The sequence below is a fragment of the Lacerta agilis genome, chromosome 5 (genome assembly GCF_009819535.1).
Source record: "Lacerta agilis isolate rLacAgi1 chromosome 5, rLacAgi1.pri, whole genome shotgun sequence".
Classification (NCBI taxonomy): Eukaryota; Metazoa; Chordata; class Lepidosauria; order Squamata; family Lacertidae; genus Lacerta; species Lacerta agilis.
This window is the reverse complement of record NC_046316.1, coordinates 4,506,679-4,529,018: the sequence shown is the minus strand read 5'-3', so window position 1 is coordinate 4,529,018 and position 22,340 is coordinate 4,506,679. Positions and strand designations below refer to the sequence as shown.

At 41.8% G+C, this 22,340-nt stretch overlaps 1 protein-coding gene across 1 annotated transcript; it reads right to left on the bottom strand.

Annotated features, from left to right (window-relative positions):
* Positions 1–528: 528 nt before the first annotated feature.
* Positions 529–21,482, bottom strand: LOC117046230 (1-acylglycerol-3-phosphate O-acyltransferase Pnpla3-like). The gene is made up of 9 exons (XM_033148027.1): positions 20,954–21,482; positions 13,227–13,459; positions 12,970–13,035; positions 9,086–9,295; positions 7,809–7,869; positions 5,833–6,051; positions 4,013–4,145; positions 3,100–3,216; positions 529–1,289 (listed from the first exon to the last, which is right to left on the bottom strand). The coding sequence occupies exons 1-9, from the start codon at positions 21,480–21,482 to the stop codon at positions 1,004–1,006; spliced, it is 1,854 nt and encodes a 617-aa protein (XP_033003918.1). The 3' UTR covers positions 529–1,003.
* Between the last annotated feature and the right edge of the window lie 858 nt (positions 21,483–22,340).

Here is a 22,340-nt window from a genome sequence, read left to right as displayed (position 1 = left end):
CAACGGAGAACAGAATGTTTTCTGTGATTACTTCAGGGAAGCCATATACAGTTCATTTTTCAGATTTTAATCTGTTTTCAAAAGCTTCCAGTGCTGCTTGATTACGAGAAATAATAAGAAGCTTTTAAGCTCCATTAATTACAAATCACACTGTAACTTCTCAGCTATTTGGATAGGTAAATCATTCAGCACATGTCTTGATGACATCTGCAGCTGATTCTTCCCTTGATCCACACCATACTGCCTTCTCTAAGAGAAAATGATCTACAATTAGATTCCTTCAGTAAAACATTGTTAAAGTATTCTTTGTTGGGATTGAATTCAGCCCTTAAGGATGCTCTGGTATGGACTGGCACATGTGCATTGCACTGAATTCTCATCTGTGGCTTCTCCTCCAACCCAATGAGGGAGAAAGAATCACGGGGGGGGGGGGGGAACCACACTTGTTAGAACACACAATGCCTCCTAAATACTATATGAAAAACAATGAAGCCTTACGATAAGGAGTGTAACTGATGTTAACAATTCCCACAAGTATCATAAATATAGATATAAGGCAAGTAAAACTTCAGAGTCCTTCCCAAAAATTCCTATATGCCATAGTCATCTGAATACACACTGTTTGATTTTGCTCAAGTGCTAACACCACATATGAAGACAAACAAGAAAAAGACTATTATAAAAGTTAAATACTTTAAAATGAAGTGGTTTTGCTAAAAATGCTTTGTCCCAATAGAAATCAGAAGACATGAATCACTTTTTTCCTGCTGAAAATCTTGTTTGGGTAAACCATGTTCTATTGCACTAACTAGGGTCTTCTTAACCCTTTAGTCATTATCAGGAAGCCGGACCAGAACAGCACATTTCTCTTTCCACAAAAGATTCCTCAAAGGCATTTTGTCATCTAGTGTAAGCCAGTCTTCCAAAAGACTGTTTGGCAATCTGCTAGATAAACTGATGCCTCCGAGACTGAGATTTCTTTGTCTATGCCACAGTTCTTAAGCTAGTCCTCGGAGGCAGTCTGGAAACTCTTCTCAGAGGAGGAGTCAAAATCCACTTCCACTCCCGATTCTTCAGAGTTCATAAAAAAGGGAGGCATGGAGTCAAAGCTTTCATTTATACCCACTGCAACTTCTTTCTTAACCAAGTCCTCACAGTATGGAAGATCCAAAAGCCACTCTTCGAGGTGTGTAGAAGAACGAGGCATTTTAGGAGGGCAGTAAGAAGAGTGAAGACTTGTGTTCAGGGGGGCAGTCTGACACTTTCTAAGCAATGCACTGTTTTCCTTACTGTAAAAAAGAAGAATAAATCTCAATAACTTCAGCAACTTTTTATTTTTATCATATATAAAGATGGGATATGCTCCCCATCCTCATCCAATCAGCAGTAAATGACTGGATAGTTTTTTTTTTAAAAAAAACCAAATCTTCACTGAAAACATCTTTATACAGTGGCATCATGATTCTCAAACGCCTTGGTTCCCAAACACCGAAAACCTGGAAGTAAGTGTTCTGCTTTTCGAACATTTTTCGGAAGCCGAACATCCAATCATAGTGCAGTACATTGATTATTGCTTTAACTTTATGGATCAATGGTCCCGTTAAGTAGTAAAATTCATGTTAAATTGCTGTTTCAGGGGTTGTTTTTGAAAGTCTGGAACGGATTAATCCGTTTTGCATTACTTTCTATGGGAAAGTATGCCTTGGTTTTGGAACGCTTTGGTTTTGGAACAGACTTCCAGAATGGATTAAGTTTGAGAACCAAGGTACCACTGTATAGGATTACCCTGTGTCAATTAATTAAACAACTCTGATTTAACTAGAATTTCATTCATGCTATTCAGGTTTGTATTTATTAGCTTTAATAGCTTTCTATTTACCGTATTTGTCGCTCCATAAGACACACTTTTTTCCTCCTAAAAAGTAAGGGGAAATGTCTCTGTGTCTTATGGAGTGAATGCATGGTCCCTGGAGCCGAATTGCCCAGGGGCCAAAAGCAGATCGTGCTTTTTTTTTTGCAAAGAGAGAAGGGGGTGTTTAAAGGAAGCCGCTGAACAGCTGATCAGCAAGCCATTGGGAGAGAGATATGGCTCTCTTTCTGCCCCGCCCCTTGCCTCCATTGTTGAATATTCTGCAGAGGAGGCTGTTTGTTTCCCCAGCGACATGTGACAGGCTGATTAGATTATCTGTCTGAAAACTGTAGAAACAGCTCCCTTTCCTAAAGAAGCTGCACAACTGCGAGCTGATCTCCTCCAAACAAGGCTTTTCCCCCTTTCCAAAAGAAGCTGCACAACTGTGAGCTGATCCTCAAAAAAAACAGGGCTTTCCCCCTTTCCTCCTCTAAAAACATGGTGCGTCTTATGTTCAGGTGCGTCTTATGGAGCAAAAATACAGTAATTCACGAGTCTTTGCTACTATTCGTTTTAAACTAGCAAAGGAAAGAGGTAGGGGTGGGGAGGGGAAGCAGCCAAACAATTATTTCCTGTGGTCATTCCTGGTTTGGTGATTTTATTCAAATTACCATTTCCTTAGCAAAAATGTCTAAACCTATTCCAAGTTTTTGCTAATGGATAAAATGGGGGGTAGGTGGCATCTTAAAACATACTCCAGCCATGGATGAGAACAGGAGTAGAAAGAGGGTTTTGAAAAGACACCAATAATTGTATCATTCCAAGAGTGTGCAATCCTGTATTTCACAGTGCTTGCATGCACACATCAATTACCGGTAATATTCTTGGGTCTGCCTGAAATACTACACATTTCTTATACAGAAATTAGCCCCCCCCCCTTTTTTAAAGGCAGTGAAACTTGCATGACTGCTATCTTGTGGCCTTCCTTTTGCTCTGCATCATTTCCTACAGCTTTTTAGTGCAGACAGATGAGAATCAGAGCACTGATACTCTAGTGTAGTGAGACAGAGCTAAAGTTGTGGGAGGGAGGCAAGTAAATTAAAACATTAAAAAGTATGATGCAGAGGGAGAGAAGTTTGTTTAAAAGAAGTGAATCACAAGAACAAGAGGCAAGTACACTCACAATGATTAAAGCAATCGGAAATATTATATCTGCACCTGACCAACAAATGTAGCAGCATAAGATATACCTGGGAATACTCAGTAATCTTTTTCTTGCTTTGGAATATACTGTGCCCACAACTTGACAGAGCTGACCTTGCATCCATCGCACATCATCAGGGATATCAGGAAACCAGTCTACTAATCTGTAAGGAATAAATAATAGTGTTTCAGGCAGAACCATGATTTGAGAAAATGCCATATGGGAGTGAAGGACTCTGGGCTTCTTACTGACATCAGCTAATCTGCCCCACCTAAAACTTGGCTTGCTGGCTTACTTGCTTGCTTTATTGACTGACTGATTGAATTTGTATACAGTACTGCCCGATACTCGCAGTCTCAGGGTGCTTTATAATTAAACACCATAGGGGTGTTCAATTTTTAGTTTTTTCTCTACAGCAGGTTTGGAAATATTACTGCTATGTTTTAAAGGGCCATTATAATTGCAGACTCCTTGAACAGAGTTCCCTATGCAGCCAGTTTCTCAGTTAAATCTGGAGATGCACACCAATTAAAATATAGGGTTTTAAAAGTAAGCTTCCTGCACACACCAAGTTGTTTATGAAACTGAACACCAAAGCACACATGGAAAAGGAAATATATCTACTATTTCTCAGTTGATCGTTTTAAGAATAATATAGTGGTTAAGGGAATGCACTGTGAGCCTGGAAGTTCTAGTTCAATCAAACTTTAGCCATGACTACAAAAGTTACCTAAATATATTGTTACCTCTCAGCAGTATTCCACTCATCATTCCATCCCATATGCAATACAGGGATAATACTTTCCTATCTTGCAGGATTTAATTTTTTATAAGAAAATTGGAATACATATGATTTTTTTTTTAAAAAAAGAATTATTGTAAGGCTTGTGAGCCCTTAGAAAATGTGCTAAGTAAAAACACTAGTACAACAAGGGCAGACTTCCATGCTTAACACTCACCTTAAGGCCACAAAATATGCTGACTCAACTGGCAGAGTATACGGCAGCATCACATAGGACATCAGTCGCATTGGTAGAAATTTAGAAAGCTGAGCATAGAGTCCACATTTCTCTTTACAAGCCTCCTGCAATGCTGTCATTTATACAGTCATTAATCTCAACTGAACATGAACATAATGGCTTCTAGATTCTGCAAGAGTGACGAAGCATTGCCTGGAATCATGCTAGATAACCCACAACAGGCTTTCTCACGACAGAACTCAACTAAATGCACCTAGTACTCTCCTACATACATACAGGCCAATTCATCACCATAAATTTCAGTAATGTTCCGTCGGCTTCTAATGGGGACAGGTAATTCCACCGAGTCTGCTTCACTTACTATCCGATTATCCTAGCATTCCTCATGCAGATGATATACAATCAGAAGAGGCTGCTCATTGTGTCACTTCTGTGAATCATTATTCTAAGTTGCCTTCCTTTCAATCAGAACAGACTCGTGAAAAAAGGCAGGGGTGGATCCTCCAAGAACAGAAACTTTTTACTCTTTTACACTCAAAACCTTTTTGTATTATAAAAATAGGTTTTTCCACAATTTTAATCCAGAAAAAGCAATGCATTTTGGCCCTCAAAAGCTTGGGAAAAACTTTTATTTTCTTGCTCACTCATAGCACAACTCAACCAAGATTTCTATTCAATAGCTTATTCACTGGATAGTTCTCCTTGCAGTTTACTTGTTTTTCTTTCCTTACAGCCTTAGAATAAAACTCCAAGTCTTCTGAACATGGAAGACAGGAAGCTGAGTGAGGGGCAACTGCCAAGCAAGGAAGAGAAAGGAATTAGTCAACGTGGCTTATTCCTTCTCCTCCTCACCCCACTTGCTCTGTTATAGTTTGTCTGATGGGTACACTCTTTCTCCATGTGCATCCAGAAAGCCACGTCGGCACCAAGATTTAGTTAGTATCCAACATTAATAACTTTCATTCAAAGGTGGCCAAAGATGACTCTTATGTGATGCACAAATATATACCCAGGTTCTTAGTTAAACTGTTTTACTAAATCAATTTGCACAGTATTCCAGACACTTCCGTAGCGAATGTTTATTATTTGTCCAGTTATAAGTACCATGGGGGCTGGGGGGCCACGGCCCCGGGTGCAAAATTCTGAGGGGGTGCAACCAGGTACCCCCATGCAGGCACCGGCTTCTGTAAGGTTCCCTGGCCTGGCAAAGGTGGCAGAGCAGCCCAGGGTGAGCAGGTGCAGGCAGAGGGAGGTTGGCAAGGGGTAACCCCAGCGCAGCCTGGCCTGGCCCTCTTCTCTGCAGGTGTTGGGAGGATTTGCCTGCCAAGAGCCACATTGCCTGGCCAGGCTCTGGTTTGGGGGGACGACGACGACGTTCTGGCAGCATCAGTGGCTTGCCCACCCCAGGCACCAGCAACCCACGCTATGCCACTGATAAGTACCAACAGTAGGTTTCTCAGTTATTTTATGCCTAAGATTAAAGTATGTAAAGATGATTAGCAAAAATAAACTGAAAAACAAACTTTTATCATAGTATATAATAACTGACCAGAGTTAATACAATTCACTGTGTTACAGAAACAAGGCACTACAGATGCAGTTAAAAGCACTGGTCATGTTCCAGCCCAAGTCAAACACTTTAAAGTACCACGGATTTCAATGGGAGAAATTTAAGAATGTGTTAAATGTTCTCCCACTGAAATCATGTTGGATTTACAAGTGCTGAATCATTACTAATTACTGAAATAATTTAATGAAACTTAGTTTTACAATAAAAATGAGATACTTTAAATCTCTACCTTTACGGAGTCTAGGAGGTAGATTCTCAAAAATGGTTCCATCCAATGGCCAAGCAGCTAATTGCAGCTGATCAATAAGCATTTCTTCATCTTGCATCTCTTTTTTGGCTTCATTTGCTGCAACTGTTTTTTTATCAGCATAATCTGGGGTCTGAACACATTCCTGATGGTTTTCCTTTGTTAAGGCCAAGTCAACTAAAACTGAATCATACAGTATACCTGAGGAAGACAGAATAAAAACAGCTTCTGATGTGATGGTATTTTTGTACTCAATAGCATGACAGGCATCATATTGCAAAACAGAGTTGGAAGAGGGCATAAAGATTGCACTACTCCTAGGTTGAAAAGTCTTCTAGTACAAACTTTCCAATCTTGAAGAAAGAACATCATATATTGTCTGAAGTGGGCAATGCAAGAGTAGAAAAACGGATGGAAATGAGCACTGTCAGCCTAGAAATCTCTTTAAAGATCCCTGACAAACAGTAGAGAATTAGCACATTTCCTCTGTACCTCCAAACTGGCCAGGCAAAGCCCATTTTCAAAGGAAAAATTGCATTGCATTCCTTGTGCCCCCCCACTCCAAATGCCTGTTTCAAATCTAATAACCAAACTATAGTTTGGCTATCGTGAACAGTCTTCAGCTTAAAACATTCTGATTCCCTCACTGAAACTATAGTTAACCATGACATCCACATCAGACAAATTATGTCTGGCACAAACCACAGACTGCAAATGGGTTTCAATTCCATTTGTGCGACAACCTATGGTTTGCACAAATCTGGAATGGAATGAATTGGAACATGAGCGAAGGAGGGCACACTGGGCCAGAAGTCTGTTCTGCATGGCCAAACATACCATGGGGCGGCTTTAACACTGAACCAAGCCATAAATTCTACCACGCTGGCATCATTTACTAAGACTGGTTTCAAAGAGTGCTACAAAAGGACACTAATTTCTACCACAGTATAGACCCCAGGTTGCTGAGTGAGCTTTAAAACTACAGCTGCTCCTGGATCTTTTTGGTAAGAGTTGGAATGTCTAAGACACAATGTATGTTCAGGAAATACTGGATCTCAAGAACAAACCACAAGGTTGCCTGTAATTGTAAAAGTCAGTGGAATTTCTGTGTAATTAAGTAGGCTCAGGCCATTGTGCCATGCCAAATAAGTTAGAGTTGACTCACTGAAATGAATTTAAGTAACTTAAATCCAAGCTCAACTCTCTAACGAAGATTTATCCATTTCCCAAAGTGTATGGCCACAGTTATATAAACCAAGTCACCTTAGCCTTCTAAGTCCTTGAGGGGAAAATGCCTCATCATGTATCGAGAAAACATGATACTAAGCAGATGGAATGATAAGACTCTGGCAAGCCTAGCATCACCCACTTCTGATAGAAAACACTGTCTACAAACTTTTATTATAACAAGTAGAGTTGAAGCCACAACTGCACTGCCTCAGATGCTATATAGTCATTACTGAATTTTCCCTGGACCACACTTTCTATAGCATGAGAACACAGATAATAAGCTATGTTCATGGGCAGGATCAGGTGGGAAGGCATAATCCTTCCAATGTCCAAGTCTCCAACTGCTTAGGAGAAAATATTTATGCTGTGACCCGCTCTGAGATCTATGGATGAAAGGCAGTATATCAATTTAATAAATAATAAGACTAATAAAATCAGTTTTAACTGGGGTTCAGGAACAGTTTGGGAATCAGTGAAGATGATCCTATACATCTACAATGTAGAATCTGGGTTCCAGCTGATATTAGCAGCTGCATTTTGAACTTGCTGAAGTTTCTGGACATTCTTCAAAAACAGTCCCAACACAGAGTGTGTAATCTGAACTCAATGTTACAAAGATAGGAGCAACCACGGTCGGCATCTTTTGTCTGTATACAAAAATGTATGACCTGACATTGTGACCGACATTCTGTTCACCATATTATAGATTTGAAATCGCAGTGACGTACCATTTTCTTTCAAAAATCTAAGAGCATCCGAATAGCCTTGTTCACAGATCTCTCCTAGCACCTGAAAAAAGGTTATAAAAAAACTAGTAAACAAGAGGAAGTACTGTATTTTTCCATGTATAACACAACACCATGTCGAAACAAAATAGAAAATTCTTTCCAGTAGCACCTTAGAGACCAACTGAGTTTGTTCTTGGTATGAGCTTTCGTGTGCATGCACACTTCTTCAGATACACTGAAACAGAAGTCTGTATCTGAAGAAGTGTGCATGCACATGAAAGCTCATACCAAGAACAAACTCAGTTGGTCTCTAAGGTGCTACTGGGAAGAATTTTCTATTTTGTTTCGACTATGGCAGACCAACACGGCTACCCACCTGTAAACAACACCATGTATAAGACAACCCCTACTTTTGGGAGCCCCAAATAAAGAAATCAGTATTTTACAGTTGTTCAAGTTTTGTGGGAAATCGGCCAAAAAGTTGTTGAGCTTTTTCTCCAGCCTGTGTCTGACTTCGCCTCACAATGTGGCCATGCTCCCTCCTTGCCTGTGCACTGCCTCACCTCTCCAACCAGCTCTGAGGCCCTGAGGCCAGCACTCCCATGACTCAGACCCAAGACTTACTGTATACCAGTAAATCTGTGTATAAGGCAAAAAAAAAAAAATCTGTGTATAAGGCAACTCCCAATTTTTGACTATTTTTTTGTCTTGTTCACAGAAAAATAGAGACTATTGAAAATTCCCAAAGAGCAACGTACAGAAAGGCATCTCATGCCAGTTAACACTCTGTTGACACATTACCAAAAGGCTCAAGTAAGCACTTTATCATAGTGAAAGAAAACAACTGTACAGTAATTGCACCATAGAGCATTGCACACCTCCTTCCTTAAACCTTAACTGCACCAAATCTGCCCCAATCATTGCTCAACTCCCACCCCAATATTGCAAACTGAGGAGGGTTACCACCATTTACATTGTTCCTTGCTAGTAGGAATTGCTCTCAATGAATTTATTGAACGTGCCCCTAAGATGCACTCGAGTAGCGCCTGATCATCCTCTAATATCTAGATTAAATGTGGGGTGGGAAAACCATGTATGCCACCATGAGCTTCTAGGAGGAAAGGTGGGCTATAAATTTAAATAAATACAAAAATTTAATTTAAACATAACTATACTTTTGGAGAGGTGCATCTGTCTAGCATTCCATGGTAGGAACATATAAACATACATGCCAACAAACTAGCGATTGGGTCAGAGAAAATAGTGAATATACATACCTTGGGTTCTGGAGGAAAAAGTGCTTGAGTTAAACGGTAGATGTTCCCTAGGCTAAACTGAATGCTGGTGTTGGTGAGATTCATTTCATGGAAGTTTGCAGAATTGCCCTTGGGACAAATGTCACACTCCCCAGCAAAAGGTGAAATTGTGATGGTGTTTTTGGAGTCATACTGCGGTAAGTTGTCACTTATTCCACCATCGACGTAGCGCTTTGGGGAGGGAAGGAAAAAGAAAGATAAGGAATCTATTTGCTTAAGCAAAATTTAGCTGACTTGCTCTGCAACTTCAGAAAGGAAGCCTGGTATGTCCACTTGCCACACCTTTCAGTAGTAGTATTCTATGTGAGCAGGTACTGACCCAACACAAGCCATTGCTCAGAACAGAAACAGAGCTTTGTGCACCTCGGGATCGCAAGTAATGTCTGAAAATGTGCAGGTGCACATCTCAGATTATATGCAACTTCTGCAACACTGGAAGCAATGCTATGGACTCTCTTTTGGCATGCACCATACTTAGAGGCAAAATTCAGCCTGGTGAAAACATTCGCTAAGGAAATTTACAACTCACTTTTGTGTTTCATAGGGCTCACATCCTTCTCACCCTGCCCCCTGCTCGACCAAGGTTCCAATATTCACCCTAGTTTGAGCAAAGGGCATAATCTTGATACAAATCAGCCTTAAAAAATCCAGCTTTTGCTATGGTTGCCTATACCAAAGGAAGCTGTTGGGTTTTGGCTGGGAGAGGCCTAGAGAAAGCCTCCATTACAGTCATTACAGCACCTCAGGTAGACCAACCTTTCAAACAAGCTGAGAGGCAACACCTCCAACTACTGACTGCTGTCTCCTTTCCTGTAAATTATCTGCCACCCTCCTTTATCATTTGTAATTTTAAAGTTAAATAAAATAACACCAAACTCCTAGAATTGTTAAATGACTGCATGATAACCCCAAATGTCACATCTTCCCCCTCCCCACAATTACTAATCAAGTCATTTCAATGAGCCAAAGATCTCAAAAGATGTGCTAAACTCCTTTCCCTATCTCACCTGGAAAACAGAATGAAAATGCATTTTAGAAGCCATTTCTCAGACACTTAGAACAATTTCTTCCTGACTGGTGCCACTTAAAAACTTTAACCTCTGGTCATAGCCAGGAAGACAGGATTTGCAGTCTTTGTTTTTATTTTTAAGTCCAACTTGAGCATAAAGGGTGGTGCTTTTCGCCTTAACAGGTAGGAATCTTTCAGATATCAAAGATACCTTACGTCACTGCACAGGAAGGTTCCCGTGGACTCCCACCTGTCCCTTCTCCTTTCCTGTCTCTATTCCCTTTTTATTGCTGAAGAGGCCCCTTCACCTTCACTATAGCAAACCCCCCAGCCTCTCAGAACCTTCCCCCTTCTCTCTTCCCTAACAAGTTAGTCAGCTGGCCAAATTCTTACTTTCCCCCTCTATCCAGCCCAATTGGGTCCCTGTTTCCCAGGCAGACCTGCTCTTTCTTCCCCTTGCTATGCCCTTTTCTTCTTCCTTGGCCGTCCCATACCAACAACCTCATATTCTCCTTCCCTCGCGGCCCATTGCCACCCAAAAGTGGCATCCCACCTGCTTCTTCAGATTCTTACCTAAAGAACTTTCCTGAAGCTCCACAAACCCCTCCAAGCTGCCTTCTTCCCTTGCCACCTCCCCTTCTCTTTCTAGAGCCAGGCAGCACCAATTTCCATCCGGTACCACCTTCACCCTTTCAGCCAATCTCTCCCCTCATCCAGGCAACCTTCTCCTCTCACACACTTTTCCTGCTCAATCTCTTTTATTCATGTATAACTCTTGCAAACCTAGCCTACTGTTAGTGTGTTGTTTGTTGATTATTATCATATTTACTAATTCTCCTTTTGATATAATAAAATTTACTTTAGATCTATCTTTGTTGTCCTTGTTAGCTCTCAGGGCGCCAAATTCTAGAGCGTGTCCAGGCCTCTACATCAAAAGATCCCAAATGGGAGATGTCAGGACTGCGCGTGAGAACTGCAGGCTTCTGCACGATCTGCACGCTACCTCCTATAGTTTTGTTTCTATGCCAATACTGAGTGGCAAAGCCAATTCATAAAATTAAGCAGGCCTTCAGGCATGTCTCTTATGTTTGTCACCCCAACTAAATCCTTTTAGGTAACATAATTGTCCAGCCACGAGGGCAAAGCAACCAGATTAACCTGAACCATGGATTTAGTCTAATATGCTACTTTGCACCTCATATAGGATTTCAGCTTTTAAAGAGTAAAAATGAATAGATATAAGACTTATAAAAAATCTAGATCAGCAGGCTTTTCAAAAAAAAATAATCACTAAATCACAGACTGTTATTCTTTGCAGTTTTGATTTTGAAGTAAAAAAAAAAAAGTCGCATGACGCTTTCACACGAATATTAGCACTATTTTTTAACCCTCTGGAATGTGCACATACTTGACCTGAATCATTTTTCTTTCCTTATTACTAAAGTAGGAGGACAAAACCACACTAGTAAAGATCAACATCTTTCATGTTTCCTTTCAATGCAGGCAGCCTTTAATAGGATTCCTCAAGTTCTACGTAAGGCCTTGAAATACACTGCTTAAGAAAGGGCCTTAAAACAATTAAGAGGATAACAATTAGCATCTCATCTTTAAGATCGCTTCTTCTGGTACTCTGCAAGACAGTTCTCAACCAACACATAGAAGCCCGAGCCCAGATACAAACTACTGTGTGTCTGTACTGTATTGCTAAATCTATGTGCATATGTACCATGTAACATATTCATGTACAGAAATGTGAGCTCCATGGAGTGCACAGATAAAGAGATTTGTGTACAATGAACTTCCAAGGATGGTTCACAGATTCCTAATAATATGACAACATGGCCAGGCAGGAGGCACACCCGCTGCTTCATACAATATCATGCAATGTGGCACCCTACATACTTTGTGTGCAGATAAAGGTAAAGGGACCCCTGACCATTAGGTCCAGTCGCGGACGACTCTGGGGTTGCAGCGCTCATCTCGCTTTACTGGCTGAGGGAGCCGGCATACAGCTTCTGGGTCATGTGGCCAGCATGACTAAGCCGCTTCTGGCAAACCAGAGCAGCGCATGAAAACGCCGTTTACCTTCCCGCCGGAGCGGCATCTATTTATCTACTTGCACTCTGACATGCTTCCAAACTGCTAGGTTGACTGGAGCAGGAACCGAGCAACGGGAGCTCATCCCGTTGCGGGGATCCGAACTGCCGACCTTCTGATTGGCAAGCCCTAGGCTCTGTGGTTTAGACCACAGCAGATAGAGGCATCCTGTTTCCATAGTTCTTCCATCTTCAAACTGATGCACAAGAAGAATAAAAAGAAATGCCCCAAATACAGTGGTACCTCGGGTTACATCTGCTTCGGATTGCATTTTTTCAGGTTACGAACCCCACAAACCCGAAAGTGAATTTCGCCGCGCAGACGTGTCTGCGAATGCGCAGAAGCATTTTGCACAGTCCACGCATGTGCAGAAGTGCGATATCACGATTTGCACATAATGGACACTCAGGTTACGTACTTTTCGGGGTGCGAACGGCACCCTGGAACAGATCAGGTACGTAACCCAAGGTACCCCTGTAAGTTTTTTTTTTTTTTAATTAACATCTAGTTTCCTTAAAACAACTGTTACATTACATTGTATAACTTATTTTGTAAAGGCAACATTTCAGTCTCTTATCTGTCACATGAAGCTGTCCTGGAACTATTTTTTTTTTTTTTTGCCACGTATATGAAGGACACACAGCAAAGTAGACATCAGAATAGCAAGATTTACACCTTTTCTATCATCATCAGTCTTCTGATGCTGGTTTACAGTATGGAAGAAAGAGCAGGTACTTACCACCCCTCTAAATGAAGGTGGGATGAGGCCACAATATATAGGCACAAATGAACTACAAAGCAAAGCCTGTCAAAAAGAAGAGAAAGGTGAGTTGCACACTGCATTTCTAATAGGAAAATCTCCCCAAAGTAAAGCTCTAACACAGTCATTTTCAAATGTTCTAAAAATGAATATAAGGAAACAAATTAAAAATAAGCTTGAGACAAATGTGAAATATTCTGAACATTATTCCAAACATGGTTAAATTGAGACTATACCTGTATGACTTCTTCTTTGGAATTAAAGTTGGATACCAACACATTTTTGCCATCAGACACTCTGGTAAGCGAAATGGAAAGTTTCCCTGATATCAACTGATGAGCGTTTTCGGGAAGATTTTTGCAAAGTCCATCCCTTATAATCTTCATCACATTAAAGGAAGGATGAAGAGGGCCAAGATTTCGCTTTCTTGCTTCTCTGGCTAGACCCAGAACATCTGCACAAGCTTCCACTGAAAGATACATTACTGCATGTAAGAGGGGACATACTAATTGTGAAAACCAAATTGGTTAAAACAGCTTTTGTCAGGGGTCACAAAACACATCTGGCCTTGGTGGATCAACAAAAATTTGTGATCAGCATGAGTTCATAGCACAATCTCCTGCCCCCTTTGGCAGCTATAACCTTTCAAAAAACAAATTATTACAACTTTTATCTGTATTAGGTAAGGCTCCATAAAAGTGAACAATTTCCTGGATAGTTCCTATCATTGACAGGGTCAGCCTGAAGTTACAAGATTAAAACAAACAAAAACTCAAAGGTCATTTCAACTATTAAAAAATAGTTTCTGAAACGCAGTTATGCTAAGTTGTGACAGCAGGCCAATTCTTCAAATGTCAACAGAATCATAGCTGTCAGGGAATATCTGACCTCAATGAATTGACCAGTCAATTGACATTATTTGACCAGTCAACTGGCAAGCATCCAAACTAATAATAAATAAATAAGGAAAAAAAGAATATGGAGCCATGACACATTAAAGGTATGTTAGGTAACTTTACCATTCATTGATTTATTTATTTGCCATTGGTGGCCTGAAAATACATTTTAATAACAGCATTTCATTAGAAGAGATAATATTTTACAAATTAAACAAACTCTGCTATCTGCCCAAGGACTTGTGTAACTATTCTGAAAAGAGTACACTCCCAAACTATTTTCTAAATATTGTATTTTAGATCAGCCATTGCTGATACTTTGATAATCTAAGGCATTAGTATATGTTTCCTTCTCTCTCTCTCCCCAAGAGCTGCCCAATAAATGGAATAGGTTAATGTCCTGCAGTAACCTTCTCTACGGGGGGGAGATGACTAATCGTCCCACATGTCAGCAGAGTCTCAGCTTATTTTCCTCACCCAATCAGAAGACAGCAAATGAACTACTACTACCACCAGTTTACAAGGGCTGCTTTTTATCCTTTGGTCCTCAATTTCATGTCCAGAAAGGAAGTTAAATTCAGCTTTCCAAGAGGAATTTGACCTACTTATGCAGGGCACAGAAAGAGCTGACACATCTTGAAGGGGTCAATACAGACTGAGTATGATTAATTAAATAATAAGTTATTACATTTTTTTTACCAATCAATGAAAGTTGGATTATAATGTAGATTTGCATACAATTTATATTTCATTTAATAATGCAAAAAAATACTATTTTTTATATTGGTGGTGAAATCTAATTGACATGTACATTTTACCAAGCTATGCAATCCTACTCAGAAGTCAGCCTCACTGAGCTCAAAAGGACTAACTTCCTGGCATGGGGAACTCCAGATGTTGTTGGACTCCCAATTCCCATAAGCCCCACCTACATTGGCCAATGGTCAGAGATGATGGGAGCTGTAGTCCAACAGTATATAAAGGACCAGTTTTCAAATCCCTGGTGTATAGGACTGCGGCCATTAAGCACCAAATTGTCTGTCTGTCTGTCTATCTATCTATCTACCTACCTACCTACCTACCTACCTACCTACCTATCTTCTATAAGCTATCTACAGCTATCATCAAAATGCCATAAAAGGTGCACAATTTATCAGAACAGTGGCAGAAGGAAGCAGTGCCGGGGGTGGGTTTTTTCCAGTAATTAAATGTACAGCTTCCTATGGTTGCATTTCCCTGTGTTTCAAATGCTTGAAAACTGTTTACCTGTCACCTATGCATCTAAGTAGTTGGGCCATACAAGTTATTCTAGCAGTTTAATAGTTTGCTCTCAACTAAAGGCCGTGGACTTTCCCCCTTGAAAGGTGGGGATACTTATCAAATTCTCTGCACTACACAATAAGCAACCAAGACTTTCTTCCTGGTGCTGCTGAGTTTTTCTCATGCGAAGAAAAATCTAGCTAAATATGGGAGACCATTATAACTGTTACTTAGCAATGGAAAATAGAGTGAAAGAGAATCTGCCCACACTTCTTAACTAATTCAGGAAAACTCAAATAAAAAATAAAATGTAGAGAACAGGTCCTTTGGAATGCTTAGCTCTAAATTTGAACACTCTTCCCCAAACTATAAAACCTAATTTAGCTCAAATAAGGTTACAAAGTTACTAAAGAAGATTAGAAATGAACGCAAAAGAGAGGATGCGAGGAAGTTCCAAGCTTAGGATTATACAGAAGATAAGGATGAGTAAATAAGTGTTTTGTCTGTGTGTATTTTGTGTAGTTTTTGTAGTGTATTTGTATTTTGTGTATTTTTATTATTAAAATCCAGTAAATTCTTATTAAAAAAACAAATAAGGTTTTCTAATATGTATATATTTATATTTAGTCGCTGAGAAAGGATGTTCTTTCAGTTAAATGGAACACTAATTAAAAAGTGAAGGCAACATTTTAACGGATAAGAGTTTAATCCTCTAAGGTTCTTAACTAAGATTTTCACACACAATTCGGCATGCTGCAACTCACAAAAATGCTATTGTGCCATTTCATGTCAGGAGACAGCACAAGAGAGAAGGGATTGGCTTTTACTGTATTGGTTTGGAGAGGGGTGGAGAATGCTTTTTGGTGAAGGAGAAAATATGGGAGTGTGGGGGGTTAAGGTGGACTCTGGAGAAAAGTAGAAGGAAAAGCTTCCCTTAAGAGCCAGGAATAGCTCCTGCTGCTCCCAACACACAGCAAATGAGAGAAAATCAAAGCAGCTTCTAAACCCTGAGGAGGGACAGAGTACACATTGTTCTTCTGCCTTCTTCCCAGAGTGTGGGGATGAGGATAGAAGGCAGGGGATAAACTGAAGCTCTCCTGGGCACTTTCCTGTGTGATGCACAGTCCCTTCAGAAGAGGTGGCGGGTTTCACTGATGGGTAACCTTCTGTCTGATTATTGCAATGTGCTGTTTAAAGGGGTTTCCCTGGAAGAGGTGCAGAGTGCAGGTGTCAAAATTCTTACAGGTGTGACTGGGAGGGCTCATTCAGTTCCTATCCTGAGAAAACTGCACTGAAGAATGAGCAACAAATATTATAAATAAACAAAACCAGGTTCTGCTAGAGATACCGACACAAAGAAACACAAAGGAGCACACAGTCTCTATGGGCAGCAAGCCCAGCACTTTGGTGCTGACCTCCATCAAGGGATAAGATCAAGGAAAGAATCAGGCAGGAGGAGCCAGAAAAGTTCCCCATTATCTGTTCATCCCCAATAAAAACAAACAACAACAACAACAATAATAATTTATTATTTATACCCCACCCATCTGGCTGGGTTTCCCCAGCCACTGGGCGGCTTCCAACAGAATGTTAAAATACAATAATCTATTAAACATTAAAAGCTTCCCTAAACAGGGCTGCTTTCAGATGTCTTCTAAAAGTCTGGTCTTTGACCTCTGATGGGAGGGCGTTCCACAGGGTGGGTGCCACTACCGAGAAGGCCCTCTGCCTGCTTCCCTGTAACTTGGCTTCTCGTAGTGAGGGAACCACCAGAAGGCCCTCGGCGCTGGACCTCAGTGTCCGGGCAGAACAATGGGGGTGGAGATGCTCCTTCAGGAATACTGGACCGAGGCCATTTAGGGCTTTAAAGGTCAGCAACAACACTTTGAATTGTGCTCAGAAACGTACTGGGAACCAATGTAGGTCTTTCAAGACCGGTGTTATGTGGTCTCGGCGGCCGCTCCCAGTCACCAGTCTAGCTGCCGCATTCTGGATTAGTTGTAGTTTCCAGGTCACACAGCTCAGGTGCAATCTATCTGGAAGACCGTATGAACCTGCCCAGGTTTTGAGATTTTCAGGATTGGCCCTTCTCCTGGTCCCACCACCCTTACAGCCATGCTTGGTGGAGACATAGGAGAGGGCCTTCTTGGTGGCTGCTCCCAGACTCTAGAACTCCATCCCTAGAGAATCTAGACTGAGTCCCTCCTTGCTGTCTTCCGCCAGCAGATAAAGACCATGTTCCAACAGGATTTTGGGAATTGACTGCTTTTAATGAAAGGGCCTGTGCCATGCTGTTTTTACTGTAAATACTGGTATCTTTTAAGCAGATTTTATATATGTATATAGTTTGATTCTATTCATGTTTTGTTGTTTTTTCCTTTGTTTTTAGTGATTCTTGTCTTTATCTGTAAGCCCTCAAAGAAAAACGAGGGCTATAAATAAATATATAATATTAGTAAGATGAAAAAGGCTTTTCCCACCACCACCACGCCAAAAAAATTAGGCTGCTGAAACCCAAGGCTTTGGAATGAAGCTAGGAATTGAGTTTTGGATGAAAAGACTGAGCTCAGTACTGAAAATTGGTTTCTAGGCTGCGCATGAAATTAATTCCTTACTTCCAAGTGTACACCTGCCCACCAACCCCTCATGCCACTGTTTTGCAGTTGGCTCTGGTCAATGAACCTTGGGGTTTTTGGAAGAAAAAAACAAAAAACAAGGCTCGGATCAGAAGCTTAAAGCCTACTATGCCCGTCCTATTTCAAATGAGCAGGAGTAATGTGGCATGATGGACATACAAGTACTAGATACAATCCTCCTGGTACTATCACAATTAGGCTACAATATTTAAATCAGTTAATTGGTTTAAAATGTTAATGGGATAAAAAGGTGCTCTGATTAAGTGGGCAGATCTTTTTGTCAGATCTATATAGTAAGAAGCTATTAGGGTATTTGGGGTGAGCTCTAAGGGTGCGGTATCAGTCCAGGCAGAGCAGCAGTGAACCAAGTGTGCTCTCTCAAACATGCCCCAAAGTTTCTGTAGCTTACAGGAGGAGCTAAAAGGCAAACAAGTCCAAGTGAGAACTGCCTAAAAGGTCACTGTTGTGGTTATTTAATTATGTACATAGTGGCAGTAGCTTGCTAACACTGCACAAAATACAACCTTGAAAGAAAATATATCAGTTCCATTTTTGCATAAGTTATCCACAAATATTTGTCCGCACATTTGGGTTAGCTGGTGTATCTGTTTTTTTCCTAACTAATGTCTAGAGTCTAGACTTATACTAAATGAAATACAGTACTCATAAATACACGTACATCAATCCACCCCGACTTGTAACCTGTGCCATGAGTTCACTGGGCATAGACTGAAGAGGAAAAACACTTTAAAGGTAACCTAAGTCTTGACTGCAACACTCTAAACCCTACACCAAGGAAGGAGATGATTTGGATAAAGAAAGTTAAAGCTAACTAAATAATGGTCCTGTATTGTGTCATTTAAAATCAATGTGACTTACACACTTCCCAATAAATACTGGATGTTGGGAGTCAAAGATGACTAACAAAAGCTGACAGCGACTTCCAGTTTAGTCAGGATAGGAAGCCCTTTGAGTGACCAGAACCTCAAACATCAGCATAACTCCACTTGGTAAAATGTTAGGATTTCATATTCCTTCTGGTATATTAGGTTTTTCTCCTTGTGAATGGAGCAAACAGAGTAATGAGTAAATAAAGAAGCTTTGTACTAAAACTTTGAGCTGTTCTGCATTTTAACCAATTATACTGAAATACATTTACACACTAACATTTAAAAAACAGCAGGGAACAGCCTGTACAGGCTATAAAAAGGTAAAGGTACCCCTGACCGTTAGGTCCAGTCGTGGACAACTCTGGAGACAAATGCTCTTCTTCATAATTATTTTAAGCGGGTAAGAACTGCCATGTTAAATTAGTTCAACAATAAAGCTAATGATATTTGCCAATAGGTGTGTTCTCAATTGAAGAATAATAAGAACTTCACCTCATGAGAAGAGAAGAATCCCTAGAAAAGACCCTGATGTTGGGAAAGATGGAGGGCACAAGGAGAAGGGGACGACAGAGGATGAGATGGTTGGACAGTGTTCTTGAAGCTACTAACATGAGTTTGGCCAAACTGCGAGAGGCAGTGAAGGATAGGCGTGCCTGGCGTACTCTGGTCCATGGGGTCACGAAGAGTCGGACACGACTGAACGACTGAACAACAACAAAGAACTTCCATTTCCTTCAGGATCTTTGGTATCTTTAGTTTGGAGAGTATAAGAACTAACCAATATCCAATGTGTTCCAGCTACTGTATTGTGGTTTGTAGATATACTATTACAGTAAACATTAAAAAGCTTCCCTATATATTTCCTATCTTCGGAAAGTCATATAATAGTTGATCTCTTTGACATCTATTCCACAGAGCGGGTGCCACTACCAAGAAGGCCCTCTGTCTGGTTCCCTGTAGCTTCGCTTCTCGCAGTCAGGGAACCATCAGTAGGCTCTTGGAGCTGGACCTCCATGTCCGGGCTGAGCGATGGGGGTGGAGACGTTCCTTCAGGTCTACTTTTCCCACCATTAACTAACTTTCCCCACCATTAGAAGTCCGTGTTTGATTTCTAATGAGAGGCACTTGGGCTCAATCCTGCATTAAAGAAAGACATGACTGATCCGCAAGTTCCCACCTAAGACTCTGCTGCACATGCACCTCACCTTATATTCAGAGTTACTCTCTCCAGCATTATTAAGACCCGAGTTGAGCTTCTGACCCTAGATCAAGATTCTGGACACTTCATTCTGACATCTGCAGCCTTGCTCCCTTTTCAACAGCCTCAAACACAAACAAACACCCTTTCTCCATATTTAGGGTGAACACCCCCAAGGGTGCGTTTCTTTGAGCTGTAAGCCACTTTGGGTCGCCCCTGGGGAAAGATAAAAGTGCCTAATAAACTGAATAAGCAATAAAGTGTATCCCTCGCACACGCCCTCCAGTGGCTGGTTGAGTTCTAAGCCACTCTGGGTTGCCCCGGGCAACATAAAAGCGCCTAATGAATCGCATACAAAAACGATTCATTAGGCGTACATCCGGTGCAAAAAAGCAAACCTTGCATTAAGCTGCAGGATACAGCTTACGGCCGTTCGTTCTTTTCTTTTCTTTTCTTTTTTTAAAAAAGCTTTTGTTGCGGTTATTGCAATTACCAGTTACAGGTGGGTAGCCGTGTTGGTCTGCCATAGTCGAAACAAAATAGAAAATTCTTTTCAGTAGCACCTTAGAGACCAGCTGTGTTTGTTCTTTGTATGAGCTTTCGTGTGCACGAAAGCTCATACAAAGAACAAACACAGCTGGTCTCTAAGGTGCTACTGAAAAGAATTTTCTATTTTGTATTGCAATTACCAGTTTATTCTCCTTGCTCTTACGACTGTTCTACTATTACTGCCTTCAAAGCCTAATGTTTCGTTTGTCCGCCCAAATAATATTATTATAACATAATTGCATGCACGAAAGCTCATACAAAGAACAAACACAGTTGGTCTCTAAGGTGCTACTGAAAAGAATTTTCTATTTTGTATTGCAATTACCAGTTTATTCTCCCTGCTCTTACGACTGTTCTGCTATTGCTGCCTTTAAAGCCTAATGTTTCGTTTGTCCGCCCAAATAATATTATTATAACATAATCGCAATAAAAAAACAACAACACCACAGCAGAACCTTTAAAACGACAGCAATAAGGGGAAAGAAGAGAGAAGGGCAATGAAATGGCGCGGCGGCGCGTCTTCTTCCCTCGTACCCAGTGACCCGCCTCCGACGAGGACGGCTCCCGTCAGGGCTCCGGCGGAGGCCCCGCACACCTGGCGGGCGTCGCGGATGAGGTGCGGGGCTCTCTCCTGGAGGCAGCTGGCGGCGCCGACGTGGTAGACGCCCAGGAACCCGCAGCCGGCGAACGACACGCTCCAGCCGCCCTCGCCGCCGCCGCCGCCGCCCCCCGGCATCCCGGCCGCCTTCCCGACTCCGGTCCCGACCCCGGCTGAGGCGGCGGGCGAGGAGCCGCGCACGCGCAGAGGCGCAAGAGAAGCGGCAGCGGCAGTTCGGGCCGCTTCATTAATAAAGAAGGCCGGCGGCAGAGGGAGCGCCGCGACGAACGTGGCCCGAGGGGCGCCAGCCAATCGGAGGAGATATGCAAAAGAGGGAGCGGGGCGGAGGGAGGCCGGGGGGCGGGGCCTCCTGTCCTGCTTTGCTTCCTCGCTCGCTCGCTCTCTTAAGTTTGTGGGTCTTGGAGATCTTCCAACGGTGCGTAGGGTCGGCTGAGGTCTCTCCATCTTCGGATCTGGAGGGTTTGAAAAAGATACAGTACCTTTCGCGTTTGGCGCACAGGCTGGAAAGTGCATGCTGCTGTGGAATTTACCAAATATATATATATATCTCCTTGCTTCGTTTCACTTCCCCTCTTTTATTAATTGCACCTACCCATTTGTTGTTCTTGCCCCCTCCCCCCCCCCCACGGTCTGATTCCAGAGACGATGGAGGAGAGATTTCACTTTCTTGGGTTCCATGATCACTGCAGATGGTGACAGCAGTCACGAAATTAGAAGACGCCTGCTTCTTGGGAGAAAAGCAATGACAAACCTAGACAGCATCTTCAAAAGCAGAGAAATCAGCTTGCCGACAAAGGTCCGTATAGTTAAAGCCATGGTTTCCCCAGTAGTAATGTACGGAAGTGAGAGCTGGACCATCAAGAAGGCTGATCGCCAAAGAATTGATGCTTTTGAATTATGGTGCTGGAGGAGACTCTTGAGAGTCCCGTGGACTGCAAGAAGATCAAACCTATCCATTCTTAAGGAAATCAGCCCTGAGTGCTCACTAGAAGGACAGATCCTGAAGTTGAGGCTCCAGTACTTTGGCCACCTCATGAGAAGAGAAGACTCCCTGGAAAAGACCCTGATGTTGGGAAAGATGGAGGGCACAAGGAGAAGGGGACGACAGAGGATGAGATGGTTGGACAGTGTTCTCGAAGCTACTAACATGAGTTTGGCCAAACTGCGAGAGGCAGTGGAGGATAGGCGTGCCTGGTGTGCTCTGGTCCATGGGGTCACGAAGAGTCGGACACGACTGAACGACTGAACAACAACAACAATTTGTTGTTCTTGCCCCCTCCCCCCATGGTCTGATTCCAGAGA